This window comes from Pleurodeles waltl, chromosome 7, assembly GCF_031143425.1.
Source record: "Pleurodeles waltl isolate 20211129_DDA chromosome 7, aPleWal1.hap1.20221129, whole genome shotgun sequence".
In the NCBI taxonomy this organism is placed as follows: Eukaryota; Metazoa; Chordata; class Amphibia; order Caudata; family Salamandridae; genus Pleurodeles; species Pleurodeles waltl.
The window spans coordinates 1,265,796,282-1,265,815,308 of NC_090446.1; the positions used below are offsets into that span (position 1 = coordinate 1,265,796,282).

Genomic DNA, 19,027 nt, shown 5'->3' on the forward strand with positions numbered 1-19,027 from the left:
CACCCCTCCTTGGATTCCCCTAGGTCTCTAGTTTTCAGAAATGCACAGGTTTGGTAGGTTTCCCTAGGTGCCGGCTGAGCTAGAGGCCAAAATCTACAGGTAGGCACTTCGCAAAAAACACCTCTGTTTTTTTCCAAAATTTAGGATGTGTCCACGTTGCGCTTTGGGGTGTTTCCTGTCGCCGGCGCTAGGCCTACCCACGCAAGTGAGGTATAATTTTTATCGGGAGACGTGGGGGAACGCTGGGTGGAAGGAAATTTGTGGCTCCTCTCAGATTCCAGAACTTTCTGCCACAGAAATGTGAGGAACATGTGTTTTTTTAGCCAAATTTTGAGGTTTGCAAAGGATTCTGGGTAACAGAACCTGGTCCGAGCCACACAAGTCACCCCTCCTTGGATTCCCCTAGGTCTCTAGTTTTCAGAAATGTACAGGTTTGGTAGGTTTCCCTAGGTGGCGGCTGAGCTAGAGGCCAAAATCTACAGGTAGTCACTTTGCTAAAAACAGCTCTGTTTTCTGTGATGTGTCCACGTTGTGTTTTGGGGCATATCCTGTCGCGGGTGCTAGGCCTACCCACACAAGTGAGGTATCATTTTTATCGGGAGACGTGGGGGAATGCTGGGTGGAAGGAAATTTGTGGCTCCTCTCAGATTCCAGAACTTTCTGCCACAGAAATGTGAGGAACATGTGTTTTTTTAGCCAAATTTGGAGATTTGCAAAGGATTCTGGGTAACAGAACCTGGTCCGAGCCCCGCAAGTCACCCCTCCTTGGATTCCCCTAGGTCTCTAGTTTTCAGAAATGCACAGGTTTGGTAGGTTTCCCTAGGTGGCGGCTGAGCTAGAGGCCAAAATCTACAGGTAGTCACTTTGCTAAAAACAGCTCTGTTTTCTGTGATATGTCCACGTTGTGTTTTGGGGCATATCCTGTCGCGGGCGCTAGGCCTACCCACACAAGTGAGGTATCATTTTTATCGGGAGACGTGGGGGAACGCTGGGTGGAAGGAAATTTGTGGCTCCTCTCAGATTCCAGAACTTTCTGCCACAGAAATTTGAGGAACATGTGTTTTTTTAGCCAAATTTTGAGATTTGCAAAGGATTCTGGGTAACAGAACCTGGTCTGAGCCCCGCAAGTCACCCCTCCTTGGATTCCCCTAGGTCTCTAGTTTTCAGAAATGCACAGGTTTGGTAGGTTTCCCTAGGTGGCGGCTGAGCTAGAGGCCAAAATCTACAGGTAGTCACTTTGCTAAAAACAGCTCTGTTTTCTGTGATATGTCCACGTTGTGTTTTGGGGCATATCCTGTCGCGGGCGCTAGGCCTACCCACACAAGTCAGGTATCATTTTTATCGGGAGACGTGGGGGAACGCTGGGTGGAAGGAAATTTGTGGCTCCTCTCAGATTCCAGAACTTTCTGCCACAGAAATGTGAGGAACATGTGTTTTTTTAGCCAAATTTTGAGGTTTGCAAAGGATTCTGGGTAACAGAACCTGGTCCGAGCCCCGCAAGTCACCCCTCCTTGGATTCCCCTAGGTCTCTAGTTTTCAGAAATGCACAGGTTTGGTAGGTTTCCCTAGGTGGCGGCTGAGCTAGAGGCCAAAATCTACAGGTAGTCACTTTGCTAAAAACAGCTCTGTTTTCTGTGATATGTCCACGTTGTGTTTTGGGGCATATCCTGTCGCGGGCGCTAGGCCTACCCACACAAGTGAGGTATCATTTTTATCGGGAGACGTGGGGGAACGCTGGGTGGAAGGAAATTTGTGGCTCCTCTCAGATTCCAGAACTTTCTGCCACAGAAATGTGAGGGACATGTGTTTTTTTAGCCAAATTTTGAGGTTTGCAAAGGATTCTGGGTAACAGAACCTGGTCCGAGCCCCGCAAGTCACCCCTCCTTGGATTCCCCTAGGTCTCTAGTTTTCAGAAATGCACAGGTTTGGTAGGTTTCCCTAGGTGCCGGCTGAGCTAGAGGCCAAAATCTACAGGTAGGCACTTCGCAAAAAACACCTCTGTTTTTTTCCAAAATTTAGGATGTGTCCACGTTGCGCTTTGGGGTGTTTCCTGTCGCCGGCGCTAGGCCTACCCACGCAAGTGAGGTATCATTTTTATCGGGAGACGTGGGGGAACGCTGGGTGGAAGGAAATTTGTGGCTCCTCTCAGATTCCAGAACTTTCTGCCACAGAAATGTGAGGAACATGTGTTTTTTTAGCCAAATTTTGAGGTTTGCAAAGGATTCTGGGTAACAGAACCTGGTCCGAGCCACACAAGTCACCCCTCCTTGGATTCCCCTAGGTCTCTAGTTTTCAGAAATGTACAGGTTTGGTAGGTTTCCCTAGGTGGCGGCTGAGCTAGAGGCCAAAATCTACAGGTAGTCACTTTGCTAAAAACAGCTCTGTTTTCTGTGATGTGTCCACGTTGTGTTTTGGGGCATATCCTGTCGCGGGTGCTAGGCCTACCCACACAAGTGAGGTATCATTTTTATCGGGAGACGTGGGGGAACGCTGGGTGGAAGGAAATTTGTGGCTCCTCTCAGATTCCAGAACTTTCTGCCACAGAAGTGTGAGGAACATGTGTTTTTTTAGCCAAATTTTGAGGTTTGCAAAGGATTCTGGGTAACAGAACCTGGTCCGAGCCACACAAGTCACCCCTCCTTGGATTCCCCTAGGTCTCTAGTTTTCAGAAATGCACAGGTTTGGTAGGTTTCCCTAGGTGGCGGCTGAGCTAGAGGCCAAAATCTACAGGTAGTCACTTTGCTAAAAACAGCTCTGTTTTCTGTGATGTGTCCACGTTGTGTTTTGGGGCATATCCTGTCGCGGGTGCTAGGCCTACCCACACAAGTGAGGTACCATTTTTATCGGGAGACTTGGGGGAACATAGATTAGCAAAACAAGTACTATTGCCCCTTGTCTTTCTCTACATTTTTTCCTTCCAAATATAGGAGTGTGTGTAAAAAAGACATCTATTTGAGAAATTCCCTGTAATTCACGTGCTACTATGGTCACCTCGGAATTCAGAGATGTGCAAATAACCACTGCTCCTCAACACCTTATCTTGTGCCCTTTTTGGAAATGCAAAGGTTTTCTTGATAGCAATTTTTTACTCCTTATATTTCAGCAAATGAATTGCTGTATACCCGGTATAGAATGAAAACGCACTGCAGGGTGCAGCTCATTTATTGGCTCTGGGTTCCTCGGGTTCTTGATGAACCTACAAACCCTATATATCCCCGCAACCAGGGGAGTCCAGCAGACGTAACGGTATATTGCTTTCGATAATCTAACATTGCAGGGAAAAGTTACAGAGTAAAACGTAGAGAAAAATTGATGTTTTTTTCACCTCAATTTCAATATTTTTCTTTTTCAGCTGTTATTTTCTGTAGGAAACCCTTGTAGGATCTACACAAATGACCCCTTGCTGAATTCAGAATTTTGTCTACTTTTCAGAAATGTTTAGGTTTCTGGGATCCAGCATTGGTTTCACACCCATTCCTGTCACTGACTGGAAGGAGGCTGAAAGCACAAAAAAGTGCACAAATGGGGTATGCCCCAGTAAAATGCCAAAATTGTGTTGAAAAATTGGGTTTTCGGATTCAAGTCTGCCTGTTCCTGAAAGCTGGGAAGCTGCTGAGTTTAGCACCGCAGACCCTTTGTTGATGCCATTTTCAGGGGAAAAACCACAAGCCTTCTTCTGCAGCCCCTTTTTCCAATTTTTTTGAAAAAAACGAAATTTTCACTGTATTTTGGCCAATTTCTTGGCCTCGTTCAGGGGAACCCACAAAGTCTGGGTACCTTTAGAATCCCTAGGATGTTGGAAAAAAAGGACGCAAATTTGGCTTGGTTAGCTTATGTGGACAAAAAGTTATGAGGGCCTAAGCGCGATCTGCCCCAAATAGGCAAAAAAGGGCCTGGCACAGGAGGGGGAAAAGGCCTGGCAGCAAAGGGGTTAAGGGGGCTACCAACTACAAAGTTGGTATTCTATGTTGTAGTACATCTACATTCATGTGTCCAGGTATAAAACCTGGCCTGAGCCTATATAACTGGGTTTCAGCTGCATTTCCAGTACTCGAACCAACCACCCTTACCCCATGGTGCATAGCTGGCTGCTTTGAGGGGGAGATAGTCTTTGTGCTTGGAGGGACACCTTTCAACCCATACAAATTTTATAAAGGGGCTTTGCACTTTTGATGTGTGCTGCCAAATGCAGCACCCATTGAAAGAGCAAAGTATGGAAGGCACACCAACATATCCATTAGCCTGTTGTGGCCTGCTAACACCACACCTTGGTGTGTTTGCAGGATGTGCTTTAGCCTCTAGTGTTGGGAAATGTGTAGGTATGGGACACTGTTTAATTGGTATGGGTGTTGCAATGGCACACTCCTTCCATGCAAAGTACTGAATGTGAAGCGGCCATATTTGTGAAGCGGCCATATTGATAAGTGAAGCCACGAAATGTCTACTAAGGCCACCGTGTATACATGATGCAGGTCATAGCGTCACTGGAGCCTCTCAAATATTAAGGCTGCAGTGGTGCTTGGCCCTCTTACACACGTTCCAGGATGTCACCATCCATCCTCCTATGATTTCTTATCAGTGGTACAGAAAACATTACACATTGCATTCCACTCTTCTGACTGACTCACACCAAACCCTGGAGTACCTAACAGGAGCCACAAAATGACACTTACTGGATGCATCAGTGTCTTCAAATCTTTTCACCTCTCTGTGTGGTGTGGTGTAAGGGGCAGGTCCACCTGTAAGACATGTACGTAGAACATTGCTTAATGTAAATCCAACTTAATGCAATGGTCAGCATAGTTCAGTGTACAATACTGACTCTGGTACACAATGTACAGGTCAAATGGAACTGCCAATAGTCTGGACCCCGTGCATGATCAGGCTCCATAACATGGCCTAGTAAAATTACACAAGAGGCCAATAGCACTACAGTATTGCAACAACTATTACATCCATACACTCCTTGGGGGCCTTAGTGCACCCCTTACTCACATCCATGTGTGTGCGCAGTCATTATTAGGTCACAGCAAGCTGACAGTGTGGCCCAATCATGCACTCAGCAGGAGCTGCTACAGATCATTTACCCACCTGCTGAGTACATGGGGGCCTTTCTCAAGCATTTCCATGCATTTCCATGCACAGATTACACACCTACACTCAGCAGACCTACAGAGTGTTTGGAATTCATACTTTGGAACTTTTGTTGTGATTGTCTTTGATTTTGCCCTCCCTAACTAATTGTTAGACACCCTTTTATGCCTCTTTAATGGCACATGTGTCATTCCTAGGTGTATAATTGGAAAATTGCACTGTGCATGTATCACAACACTTGGGGCCAAAGATATGGAAGTGGCGCAGCACCTAGTGCTGGGCCTGTTGAAGTGTGGGTCCTAGTGAACTCCTGATACCATCATGTGTGCGCCGTCTCCAATAGACTGTGTACCATGATGGTAGGGGGGGAAGTAGGGTAAAAAATGTGTGACAGGAGTGTGGCCCTTTGCAGGATTAGCATCCTTATTCATATACCCAAGTCCTGCTAAGCACCCAGGGGTCCATTGATCATGATGGGAGCTTATGTTTAACGGCAGCAAAGAGCAGGCATTAGGAAATCCACCACAAATAGGGTGCAGCAGTCTCATTGACATTTATTTTGCAAATATAGAGGCCCCCTTTGTGCTAGAACGGCCCCCTTGCATACATTATGGCTGGCACAGCCATGATGTGTGGCAAGTCTTGCAAAAGTGGTGTGATGCAGACTTTCTACAGCAACATTGTCAGGTGATGTTGGGATGGGATACTACATGTGACTTGTGTTACATGCGACTATTCTCTCCTCCTACAACTGTTAACTCATTGTCCCATTGGCATCATTAGTGAGATGGAATTAGTGGCAGACACAATCCATTTCACATGCCACAGCACTTGAGTAGTCTCCACATGACATACATGTAGTATCAGCATGAATTTGTATTTCGTAGCTGTCCATCCACATCCACCATTGTACATGGCAGTGCAATTCTCCCAGCATGCTGCAACCTAGCTGACTCTTACCATGACTGACTGATGTTGAGGTGTATAATCTCCTTAGTGCTGTATTCATCCTTTGCCAGATGCTGACGACATGGCTGTGTCTACTCCGACTCAGTGTGATGTATAGGAGAATGCTGCACATGTTCACACATGCCTCACATGATTGTGAAATTGGAGGTCATTGCATATATGAGCAAGTTAGTTATATTTGGTACCATGCAATGGATCTGTCATGTAAGTGACAATGAGTGGTTTGTTTTGCTATGTGCTGTGTTATGTTGTTGTACAGGGCATACTGTGTAGACATTCAGACACAAGTAATTTATTGTGGACATTTGTCAACATGTATTTACCATTTTTGGCAGACATTGCAGCGCCGGTCTGATGAGGAGCATCTCCCAATGATGAAGCATGACACCCTATTGGGTGTGTGAGGGCTCTTGCTCCTAAACCTTCGGGTTCCCTGTAACTAAAAAAAAACCTCCTTTTTCTAGAACAGTGCACTCTACTTGTTGTTGATAATCTGTTGGGAGATAACTCTCCCTGTCCCTCCTTTTTCAGATTGCATTTGTGTTGTTGCCAGTAAGTCTGTGGTCTCATGCCCATGCTTCTTTGTTGTGGTGTATATGTTGTTTGACCTACAGGGTTGGTGTGTTGTGTGTGTATTGCTTGTTTGTTTGACTTACCGACAAGTAGCCCATTGCCATTTTGTCCATCCTCGATCCACTGGTTGATGGTCAAGTGCGGGAATATGTAAGCATTATGGATGCTGCCGGGGTACTTGGCTGAGATGTTGGTGAAGAGCCCACGGTGGTCCACAATGGCCTGCACATTTATGGAATGTGTGTGCTTGTGGTTCCTGTATAGGTGTTCCGTAGCTGCAGGTAGCACCACACACATGGGTGCAGTCCATTGCACCTTGCACATGTGAAACCAGGCAATCAGATAGAATCCTTGCTTGGTCTCCTGCTGTAGTTGCTGGGTGCTTGGAAGGCAGGTATGGTGGGGTGTGACGCGGATGACATCTAGGATGTTAGGCAGGTACACAGATATTGATGGCTGTGAGACACCAGCCACTAGTGCCCCTGTTGTCAGAAATGATCCACAAGCCAGCATATGCAATACAGTTAGGAGCTTTGTGATGAGTAGTATGTTGTAGTGGGTTTGCAGCCTTTCTGTGATGTCTGGTGCAATGTGGTTCAGCAGACGTAGAATGGATTCCCAGTTGAGATGGTAAGTCCTGATGATGTCTTGCTTCCTGAGGGCAAGGAGGGTTGTCCTCTGCCAAAATATCCTCTCCTTCCTCCTGTGTTGCCTTTGTGGGTGTCGTTGTGGTATTTGGGGTTGCTGTTATGGAGTTGGAGTGAGCATCTGCTGTTGCGAACGTCTGCGGCGTGTGCCTAGCTGGAGCAGTACAACTTCTATGTTGTCCTGCAGGTAGCAAATGTTCCTTTGGTGCGTTTTCCATATATAGTGGTGTATGTGCCTCATTTTAATGCCTGGTCAGACCCAGGCATTAAAATTTGACGCAAAACGGGGTTAATGTCATCTTTTGGGTCCACCTCCTACCCATGCGTCTTTTTTGCACGGATGGATAAATATGGCGCTAGGGGCTTAAAGTCATTTTTTGGACAGGAACGCCTACCTTTCATCTCATTGATGTAAGGTGGTTTCATGCAACCAAAAAATTAAGTTAACTCCTATATTTTGACAGTAGACAGGTCTAGCGTCAAAATATAAATATGAGGTTAAGTTTGCGCTGAATTAGCATCAAAATAAATGACGCAAATTCAGTGCACACATAGTATAAATATGCCCCTTGGTACATTAGCATATTTGTGACAGATTACCAAGTCCACCAGACTCTAAATAAGGCCCTAAGTTATCTCAGCTTGTGAGCATAAGATGGATGCCCTGTTTGCATAACACCAAGGCACTGATACCACCACAGTTACAAAGGCAGGTATTAGTTCTACGATCTCCACTGACCTATTACCAGCAATTGATGGTGTCTTAAAAAGTAGTTGAGTGCCTGTATTTGGCAGGAACGTGTCTGCCTTACTCTACTAAAATGTAGGGATTCTGTCGCAGAGGTGGTCTGACTACAACCAATTGCACCTGATTCTGGGTTTGCTGCTGATGTATAATAATGTAAATAAGCTGGTGTACCAGTGATGCAGGGTCTGCATCTCTTTCACTACATCATTTTCATGCAGAATCAATAAATAACCCATGGGTATTTCCTCAGACCTGATTTACTTAACTTTCACATCTGAACCTTCTGATAAGGATAAAATACCAGTCTTACGCTGATGACACACAGCTTCTAATAGAGTTAGATGACTCTCCTAACCACTATGATAATCTGGCTACCTATATACTTGAAATTTGTTAACGAAACAGAGGTGGCTCAGGTTCTATAGATCCAAAACTAGAGTTATCTCACCTTTCCACATACCTTCAAGGCACTATTGCCACATCCTTTTAGCAAAGGTTCACTCTGTCAGAAGGTTAAAGAGCAAAGGGGCTTAACTACAATTGGCCTGCACCACCAGTGCGTCTTTTTTTGTGACGCACCAGCAGTGTAGGCTGCTGACCCATATCTACAGGACCATGGAAAGCCTCTTTGTGTGGCTTTTTGTAGCCTTGTAGATATGGAGTAAGGCAACGCAGCGCAAGTCTCTGCGTTGCCTTACTTTGCATCAGGGAGGTGTTTCCATGAGTATTAAATGAGTGTTCCCATGCAACATCCATGGATTTTGATGCATTCCCAGGTTTCCAAGGTTTTGTAAACCTGGCAATGCATCAAAAACCTACGCCACCCCAGGGGTGGCGTAAGGGATGTGCGAAGAGTAGAAATACCTTTATTTCTCCTTGTTTTTCCTCTTTCTATATGTGCTGCATTTTACAGCACACATAGAAAGAGGGAAACACCTCTCATGATTGGAACACCTTACTGCATAAAAACAATCATTCCCACAATGCAGGCACCCTTGCACCAGAGTGCAAGAGTGCCTCCATTGGCGCATGGCTGCAATTTGTGTGTCAGCAGAGGGGGGAAGGATAGGAATTTGCTGTATCTTGTAGATGTGGTGCATTCCTGCCTTTATGTTTTGAAGTAGGGCAGTGCAGCAAGAAGGCTTATGACTTGCGATGCTGCCCTGCATCAAAACGTTGTGAACGAGGCCCAAAGGGTTTTGCTAAACTAGCAAATGGCAATGAATTGTCAAATTACAAAAATCATAAATTTTCAGTTATTCAAGCTATGATTTTTTTGTTTGCTACTTCACAATTTAAGACCACATGTAGTAAACTTACTGTGCCAACAGTGTCTTTCTTGAGTCTACCCAGAAGATGAAACATAGGCTAGAAGTGAACCTACATTTAAAAATATGGATTTGTGTTTCAGGGCCTTTTCTGGACTTCACTGTTACAAAATTGAGGTTAGGATAATATGTCTATGCCTTATACTGAAGCCCATATCGGATATTGACTCTGAATAATTATGTGGGAAAATCCCCACACACAATCCAGACACAGGTTAGATAGTCTTAGTCTGGCATAGGCATAGCCATGTTACAGCCTTTTATTTCAATCACACCTGTGTGCTAGGGAGATGTTTCTCTGCGCCTAAAGTGTCTAAACTGTTTCTCTGCGCCTAAACTGTAGAACTATCTTCCCACCTCAACAAGAGGGATTGGTATTAGCTTGAAATGTACTCTTTCATGGGAGAAAACCAATATATCTAGTACCCTAGGGCTCACAGACACCTAGAGCTAGGTTGTGCTATACAAATACATTGTTTAATTATTCACCTCATTAGAGTATGTGCCTCTATGCCTCTAAATTGGAACCCTCTACAGCAGTAATTGTTTTAGGTTTTCAAGAGTTACAATTTGTAATTTCGAAGCATTAACGCTTTAATTTGACTTATAAGTATAAATTAGAATTAAGCATAGGTTCATATGCTATACCTGAGATGTCTTGAGATGTCATGACTGTAAAGTCTGTTTTGAATGCTGCACTGTGTCCTAAACTACTTTCTTCTATTTATGTCTTTTCAGCATACAGTATGAGAAGGCAGTCATATTAAAACCATCGTAAGTATTATTTACTCTTGTTTTCAGTGTGTGTTTGTATATATATATATATAAATGTATATACATATGGTTCAGTCGAAGGCATGGACGTTCCTATGGAACCAGCCATGAGATTTGACTCAAATCTCTATCTAGAAACATTGGCAGACAGCAAGTTGTGCCAAAATCTTGTACTTCCTCCAGTCAGGCGTAGTGAAGGAAAATGTTTTTATTGCTCCTTGTTTTTTCAGCTTTGCATGTGTCCTGCATTGCACAGCAGACTGACAAAGTGTATAGTGTATTAATTAATAGATTGTGACCAAGAAGGGACCCCTTACAATACAAAACCTATGCCTTAGAGAAAGCACACAGCCTTTGACTATGGAGCAAGCGTGTGTTGCCACGTGGCAACCAAAGGTTCACCAGCGCTGAGATTAAGGAAAAAATGCATGACATCAAAGTGGACCCCAGATCTTTATTCCATCTCACCCACCTCTCAATTAGCTCCACCCTTTCCCATTGCAAAAAAAAACTTTCATCAAAACAGTTGGAACAGAAAAGTGACATTTATGGTTTTAGAAATTTTTTCTGAATAAAGTATATAGTTTTACTCTGTTACTGTCACATTTTGCTTCATACCCTGGCCCATATTTATGTTGAGGGAATGTGCATTTTTACATAGAAATACTGTATAATTTTATTCAGACTGATTTTATATTTTCTTTATATTCACAAGTGTTATCTAAGCAACCCATCACATGATTATACATCACTGTCAGAAATATGATGGCGAAATTAACTACCCAATTAAAGTCTACAAAAGAGTTGAAATGCATTTACAATGACCTTTCTCAGTGAATTTTGGTCCATTCGCCCATGCTACATTGATTGTAGGTAAGGCTCCTAGTTTTCCATTTTTTTATGATTTTTTCAGATAACTACAGACAGAAATCAATGTGCTTCCTGTCTGCATTTATTTTTACAAATGGAAAAATACAGAAAATTGGGCTTCTATTTAGTCACTTTTCATTCTGTCTTCCATCAATTCCAGGCTAACAGCTGAGCAGTTACATAGTGTGTGGAGTTGAATAAAAGGCTGAGATTTTCTTAAATAACATCTTATGACAGCATTCAATAATATTTACCTGTGGGTGTATTGTTATGATGTATTTGTCTGCTTAATTTGCTAAACCATGACAGACGTGTAGGTACAAGTGCATGTTTGTTAGTTAAACAAATGTGGAAATATACCATTCACGTTCACTGAACAAAAAATAAATATAGATAAATACTGATAAGATGGCAAAAAAATAGATAAATACAGATGGAAATGTTCAAAAAATAAATACAATAAAACCGGGATCCCTGATTGTAAGGTATACCTTTACAGACTAGGGACCACGAAACACCTACATGGTGTGACAAAAACTTTTTGGATACATGAGCATCTTCTTGTAGGATTCGTTTTTGGTCCTGTTTCGCATTTTGTCATGAACATTCCTTGGACTGGTCCGATAGTTTTTGTGGCAAACATGTCAAACAAAACATAATCAAGTAGGGTGAGGAAATCAGGGCTGCCATTCTGGCATACCCAATGACCTGCTAAAATGTATTGCTTTGCCAGTAACATTAGCCATTCCATTTGCTGCCATGTTCTTTTTTTGGGAGTGAAATAATCCCATTTTGTGATTTTTAGCTCATGATATTAAACTCAGTAATTGGGAAAAAACTGAACGGTATTGTATTGAGTGGCCTGACTAGGAATCTATGTCTTGTCTCAGGTTTTTCTTTCAAGGATTTTTGGCATTCCCTCATGCATTAACATATTCCAGTCTACACTGAGCTAGCTCCCTTGTATCAAAGAATCCCAGTTTTGTTAACTGGTTGCATTAATATACTTTGCAGCTAAGTATTAACCACATACTCAGAGCTCACTTTAGAGTACCCCTGATCAGGCTCTGTTATGGCTGACTTTCTGCACTTAGCATAGTTCATTGGCCTCCACATGCTGAGATAGTGCCAAATTACGTCAAGGGGCCCAACACTATAATGATATTTGGAGATATTTGGAGTGTAGAGGAAAAAGGGGAGGAGAGCTGAGCTTGAGGAGAACAATCATAATAAACATAATGATTCTCCAACCAAGGTTGTTTTCACTTAATCGTCTAATTTTCCAGCATATTCGTTTTCACCCTTCCAAGGAATGCATGGATATTCCTAAATCACTATGTTCACTCTAGCACCCAACTTCACGTCATGCCCTGACCATTCACCCTACAACCCCTATCTCTCTGCTGCATGATGTTAATTATTGGTAGTCAATTTTATCCCAATCTAAAATGCAGGCTGATACCTGAGTTCATTGTCTGTCATACGAATAATAGAAATAAGAAAATACCTGTGAGTTTTGTGATAAGGGTCAGCTGGAAATAGCAAACTTTGAATACCTAGTACTATGAAATATCCCAAGGTATACAACATCGTGTATGCTGTATTTGTGTTTTAATACTTAGTGAAGAGGCAAGGTCAGAGCAAGAAAGGCATACACACTACATCAACAACTTTAGTGCAGCGTGACACTGTATGTTTTGTAGGTCCATGAATAAAAAGACGTGTGGCCAGAATTGTGACATGAGTACACTATATTATGTTAATCACTGGTTATGCTGTGGCCCTGATTACGAGTATAGGTGACATTTATCTCACGTGATTAGTAGCAATACCACAGAATATGTTATTTTTCCATGCGATAAATACCACCTATTACAAGTGTTTAATGAAGGCTGAGTTGTTTATCGCATCCAATAATTATTGGATGTGTTATATGCCTAACAAATCATAATTCCAACCACTCTGTAAACAAGAGGTTACACATGGGACGGGAATTAACAAGCAACTCGTAATCCGGCCTTGTGTATGTAGGAGAAACTCTGCTATATTTCAGCATGAAGTAAGTGTACACACAAAGCATCTAGATGACAATAATTTCCAGAGGCTGTCATTACCCTGGACACGTGGTATGGCTACAGTTCTCGAGGAATGGATTTAATACCAATTTCTAAGTGTCTTAAAGCTACACAGTCACAAAGCATAGCCTTTCCTGTCGAGGATCAAAAATACAAATAGGTGAGTTCTCATTTGAAGTTCGACTCTCTCATAATGGCTTCTACTGGGATAGTTTGGTTTCTCTTGCTCAGTACTTAGCGATTACTTGGGTGTGCCAAGTAAAGTTCCAGGCTGCTTTAGGAAAGACAGTCAGTTAGGCTGAATCTATTGGATTTCTAGTTTTGATGATAATACTGGTAAACCACCAAACACATTGTCTCCATGTGGCTTGAAACGAGTATGCAAGACAACAATCAGATGTCTTATTTTATACTGTCTGATGCTGAAAGGTCTGTTGTGTCGATGCTGCGCTACCCAAATACTTTACCCACACAAGGTACTATTTGTGTAATGTGAACGTTGCTATTTCTTGCACTGCACTGACTCATCGAGTCAGAGCATGTTTCTCGATTATTGCGGTATTCTATGTAATGTTCTTGTGGTTGCATCAGTCTGTCTTGCAGCCGTCTCTGGTGTGAAATGTGTGGAATGGAATCTGCGAGGGATTTGAGACTGGGAAGGCTGAGGAGCAGATTGATCAGAGGATGCCACAACCAGTGCAGGGCTTCATTTAATGAATAAACTTCAATCTTTGTACTCACCATGTCACTGTTTATTATTGAACACCACAATTGTGCAACAGAACAGAGTGCAGTGTTAGTGGTAGTATGGAGCAGAGAGGATCTAGAGTCGAAATTGTGTTAAATATAGAGGACTGTTATTGATGTGTGTGAGACTCATAGGGATTGCGGGTGATTGAAACAGACAGAAATACATCTAATATTGTCTGAAGGGTATGTGAAAGGGCCGAGAAGGACATTGAGGTAGGTCACGGAGTATAGTATAGTCGTGGACGTTGAAGATTTTTTATTAGAGTTGGGTTGTCGAGTGACTTCAGGTGAGGGGTTTTTTTTTCTGAAAAGAGAAACCTAAAACAAATATGGCTGTGTGATAGGGAGATGTATAGCCAGGGAGAGCTGTAGTGGTAGAGCTGGGCATATGGCATCGATATGGGGCTGCTCGAAGTGCATAAAATGAATGGCTTTGAGTAACTGCCCTCAGTTTATAGTGGATACAATGAATTTCTGATGACCAGATGTCTCACTGTAAACTGGACAACAAGTTTCCGACGTGGTCTATATATCTTTTTAATGAACGCACTATGAGAGTTGTATCATTGGTTGAGACCCAAATGAATCACACTTTGGAATACATTGGTGTGTAAAAGACGGTTCAGGACAGGAAGCATTGTGTACCACTGATTTGTGGTTCTATAAATTGAGAAAGCGAGTAGAGATTGCAGGATGTGTTTTTAATGTAATTAAATCCAGTATGCAGGGGATGTTTCTTCATGGCACAGTGACCCCACGGCACATTGCTCTAACTACTTTCTTTATTCCTCTTTCAGAAGCATAGAAGTGATGACGGTCACTCCCTGGCTGGCTCCTGTGGTCTGGACTGGGACATTCAACAGAGACATTCTGAACTCGGAGTTTGAGAAAAAAAAACATACGATAGGGCTCACTGTGTTTGCTCTTGGCAGGTAGGATCAGCTGTCAATTTATTCTTATAGAATTTTTTTATCTAGTACTTGTGTAATAATTAACTAAGGTAGGTAATTGTGAATGCATTGTCTTTTCTTTGTGGCATCCCTCCTACATGTACATGTACCAACTATAATGATATAGCCCGTTTTACACTGACCATTCCAACAAAAATGCTTGCTGAATAAAAAAGAATTCTAGCTATCACATCAAGAATTTTCAATTCTATTAAGGACACGGAGGTGAGGATTATGCTTCTCTTTCTTTACTGTCAATCAAAACAGCAGCCAATGAGTTTACAGAAAATGAAAAAACTACAACTCCCATGAACACTTGTAGTCCGGCCTGACCAATCCCAGGCTAGCTCCCCACTATAAGAGTCACCATAACAAAAGTCCTTCCCCTTTCTTTGCGTTCTCCAGAACTTTCAGCAACTTGCAGCGGAAAATGCTGTCCAACAGCTGACAGGGATGAGATCTCGAATCATCATTTGTCCAAAGTATCACTCGCCTTTATTACCTGCACCTAAGGATAAATGAAATGTACCAATAATACCATTTGGAAATGAATGAATCATAAGGGGGGTAAAAACTTTGATAGATATAAACACATCTCATCACAACCATCATAAATCTTTAAAAAACATTTAACACAATCACATTTTTCGGTATAAGGGTGGGATAACCCTTGCCTCCATGTCCTTAATAGAATTGAAAATTCTTGACACGATAGCTGGAACATTTTTTATTCTACGTCAGGAACGGAGGCTTCGGATTATGCTAGTTAAAAGCTGTTCCACCACTGTTGTCACTATATCAACAATAGGCTTATGATAAAACACCTTAAACGTACTGTCTGAAGAACAATCTGCCACTGCCATGATACCTTCCAATCAAGAGCCAGCTCCAAGAGACTTAGATGCCATAGCTCCCTGAACCAAATGAGCGCCAAATATAGAAGTGTCTATACCACCTTCCCCCAAAAGCCACTTAACCCATCAAGCTAAAGTAGCTGCTGACACTGGACCATAAAGGTTTTTGCAGAGAAATCAACAGTTGACCCCCTACATCCCTGCGACATTCCTGCGTACAACTTTTATAAGCCTTCAAACATTGTACAACACACAACTTCTGATTATGGGGAAAAGCAGGATACAAAATACATTTAGTTCCAGTTTTTTTACGTCTAGAAATTGTGAATGAAACTCCATAGGGAGTAAATACTCTACCTGTCAAGTCCAATGCCCTCACGTCCAATACATGTCTACACGAGATTAGACACAAAAGAACCGTAAGCTTGGCAAATAATTGCTTACATGACAAATCGTCATTGGACGGCCAAGACCTGATAAAACAAAGGACAACATCCATGTCCCACACGACCAAATATTGCGTTTGAGGAGGATTAACCATCCGAATACCCCGAAGGATTTTAGAAATCAAAGGATGTTCTCCAACGGGCTTACCATCCACGTGCGGATGACCCGCTGAAATTGTAGATCTGAAATCATTAACAGTTCTGTAGGCGAGACCTTGAGTTGCCAATTCCGAGAGAAAATTAGCAATCATGGAAATCTGGGCTCCCAATTGATCAACACTCCGTTCACTGCACCAACCCACCCATCTCCTCCAGGAGGCTTCATAATGTTTATGGGTGAAGGGAGCCCAGGAGTGAGATAGGAAGAACATAGCTTCTCCTGAAACTCACGGCATTTGTCAACATCTCTGGAAAGTCACCAAGCCATGAGGCTCATTGCCCTTGCACTATTAGAGGATGGGGAAGACTCAAGGGGTCCAGCAGAAACGATGGGAACAATGGAAGAAGAACAGGGGGTGCACATCATAGGGACATCGCAACTGGAAACCAAGCTTGAGCTTTCCAGAGAGGTGTCACTAAAATGATCTCAGCCCATTGTCAATTGACCTGAGCAAGGACTCTCTGAATCATTGAGAATGGGGGGGGGAAGCATAAAGAAGATCCCGAGACCAGTCCTGAAGGAATGCATCCGAGCTATTGCTAAGGGATCCGGTCTCCAACTGAAAAACTGAGGCAGTTGGGAGTTGAGGCATGATGCAAAAAGATCTTTTGAGCAGGGACCCCATCTCTGTGTAAGGTTCTGAAAAATTGACTGGTGAAGCTTCCAATCGCTGCTGTCTCTCAGAAATTGAAAGTTCAATTCACCACCACATTGGAGTGACCTGGAATGTACTCCGCTATCACATGAATCTGGTTATATAGACAATAATGCCAAAACTCCTTGGTAATCTCCGCCAGCATGCGAGGTCTGGTCCCGACCAGTCGATTTATAGATCTCACTGCTGAGATGTTGTCCATTTGAAGCAGAATGCAACAACAGGATTTGCTGGGGGAGAGCGAGCGAATAGCAAAGGCTCCCGCTAGCAACTCCAAACAATTGATGTAAAGACTCAACTCCTCCGAGGACCACCGTCCTCCCGTCTCCACCGAGCCACAACAAGCTCCCCAGCCCCACTGACTGGCATACGATTCTATCACAATCTCTGGCGAGGATGCAAAAATGGCCCTGACGTTCCATGCTTCCATATGGTTCAGCCACCAGATAATATCCATTTTGGCTTCCTCCAATAACTGTTCCATATAAGCCAGACCTTTTCAGAGATGCAGAATCTTTAGATGTTGTAGAGCCCGATGATGTAACGGGCCTGGAAAAATCGCCTGAATTGATGAAGCAATATAGTCGGAGAGGCAAGGGCTTTCTGTAACTCTCTCCTGATGGAGGTTCGTTTAGCCAACGGTAACCTTAGTTGGGCCTGCACAGAATCCACCTAAAAACCTAAGAATTCTATACATTGCGAGGGGAGTGTTACTGACTTCTTGCTGTTGATCAAGAATCCCAGATCCTGGAGGATTTGAATCGCCCAGGTCAGATGGAGTAAGCCTAAGTCCTTGGACTGGGCCATGATTTACATGTCGTCGGGATAGATGATGAGGCGAATGAAACACCAAGGGGGGGAAGATAGGCCAAAGGGGAGAACCCTGAATTCATACCATTGGTGCCTCCAAAGAAACTGCAGAAAGTGTCAGTGCGGACAGAAAATTGGCACCGCTAAATAGGCGTCTTTGAGATCCAGAAGTCCTAGCCAATCTCCTTCTTGCAGCAGATCTTGTAATAGATGGATACCTTCCATCTTGAAATGGCGATAGACTATCCAGGAATTGAAATCTTTCAAGTTTAGTGCTAGGAGAAAACCTCCTCCCTTCTCTTGCACAAGGAAAATAGTTCAGACAAAACCATTTGGATGTGGTGTTGAGCAGACTATTGCATGTTTGTGAAGAAGATTCTTGATTTCTACGTCTATAAAACCACTCTCTGTTTGGGAAAAAAGGAGAAGGGTTGAGGAGAAGGATTTTGAACTGGGGTGGAATCAAATTCCAGTCTGAAACCCTGTACCGTTTGCAGAATCCAGGGATCTTATGTAATACGTCCCTATGCTTGAACATCACTCTCCAGTCTCCCCCCAAGGATTACCTCTGAAAAGGGAACAATTCTCACCTGAGGCAGGGGAGTCTTGATTGCTTTCCGACCCCTTTCCTCTAAAACCATGACCTCAACCTCTTTTGGCTCTGGATGGATAAAATCCTGAGGAGGACTGGTAGTAGCCTCAACCTCTAGGGACGTAGTTGGGGGAAGTCTGCTGAAAGCCCCGGCCTGGCGCTTGACCTTGATAGCATCTGGCCCTGGTAAAAAGGTCACCAGTGAACATCTGTTTCATCGAAGACTGGGCCTTATCTAGCACTGTAAGGGTAGATACTTATTTATCCAGGTCCTTAACAAATTTGTCTCCGAAGAGGAGTCCATTAGCCAGGGAACCTGGTTCAGTAGGAGCAATGTCTGCCAATTTGGGGTCGATGTGCATGAGAAAGGAATTTCTGTGCTCTGTGGACATGGCACAGTTTGCACTTCCCAGGAGACTGATGGCTCTCTGAGCCCATTCAAGAAGGGGCTCTAGATCCAAAGGCGTACTGGTCTCTTTAGCTTGGACCGCTAATTGCAGAACTTTTGTAATGGGGCCCAAAAGATCTAACATTTTGTCTTGGCAACCCTTCCAGGCACGATTGTGGGGTCTTTTGTGAACTTCTTCAAGAAGGTAGCCACACCGAGGGGGCAAGCTCAGGAGTGTCAGCCACCTTCCCCAACAGAGAGGGACGTGGACACATAGAACGCAAAGTGCTGCGCACATCTTTGTTGAAACTTCTGCGCAGTCTATCCTGCACATAGTGGGCCAC

The 19,027-nt window shown here is 43.3% G+C and overlaps 1 protein-coding gene across 3 annotated transcripts in view; it reads left to right on the plus strand.

The window, feature by feature from the left end:
* Positions 1 to 19,027, plus strand: part of LOC138246152 (histo-blood group ABO system transferase-like) — a 384,171-nt gene that overhangs the window by 279,983 nt on the left and 85,161 nt on the right. For all 3 annotated transcript variants that reach the window (XM_069200434.1, XM_069200432.1, XM_069200433.1), the window contains 2 exons: positions 10,098 to 10,133; positions 14,626 to 14,760. In XM_069200434.1, coding sequence (XP_069056535.1) covers positions 10,098 to 10,133; positions 14,626 to 14,760 — 171 coding nt within the window. The remainder of the gene's footprint in view (positions 1 to 10,097; positions 10,134 to 14,625; positions 14,761 to 19,027) is intronic.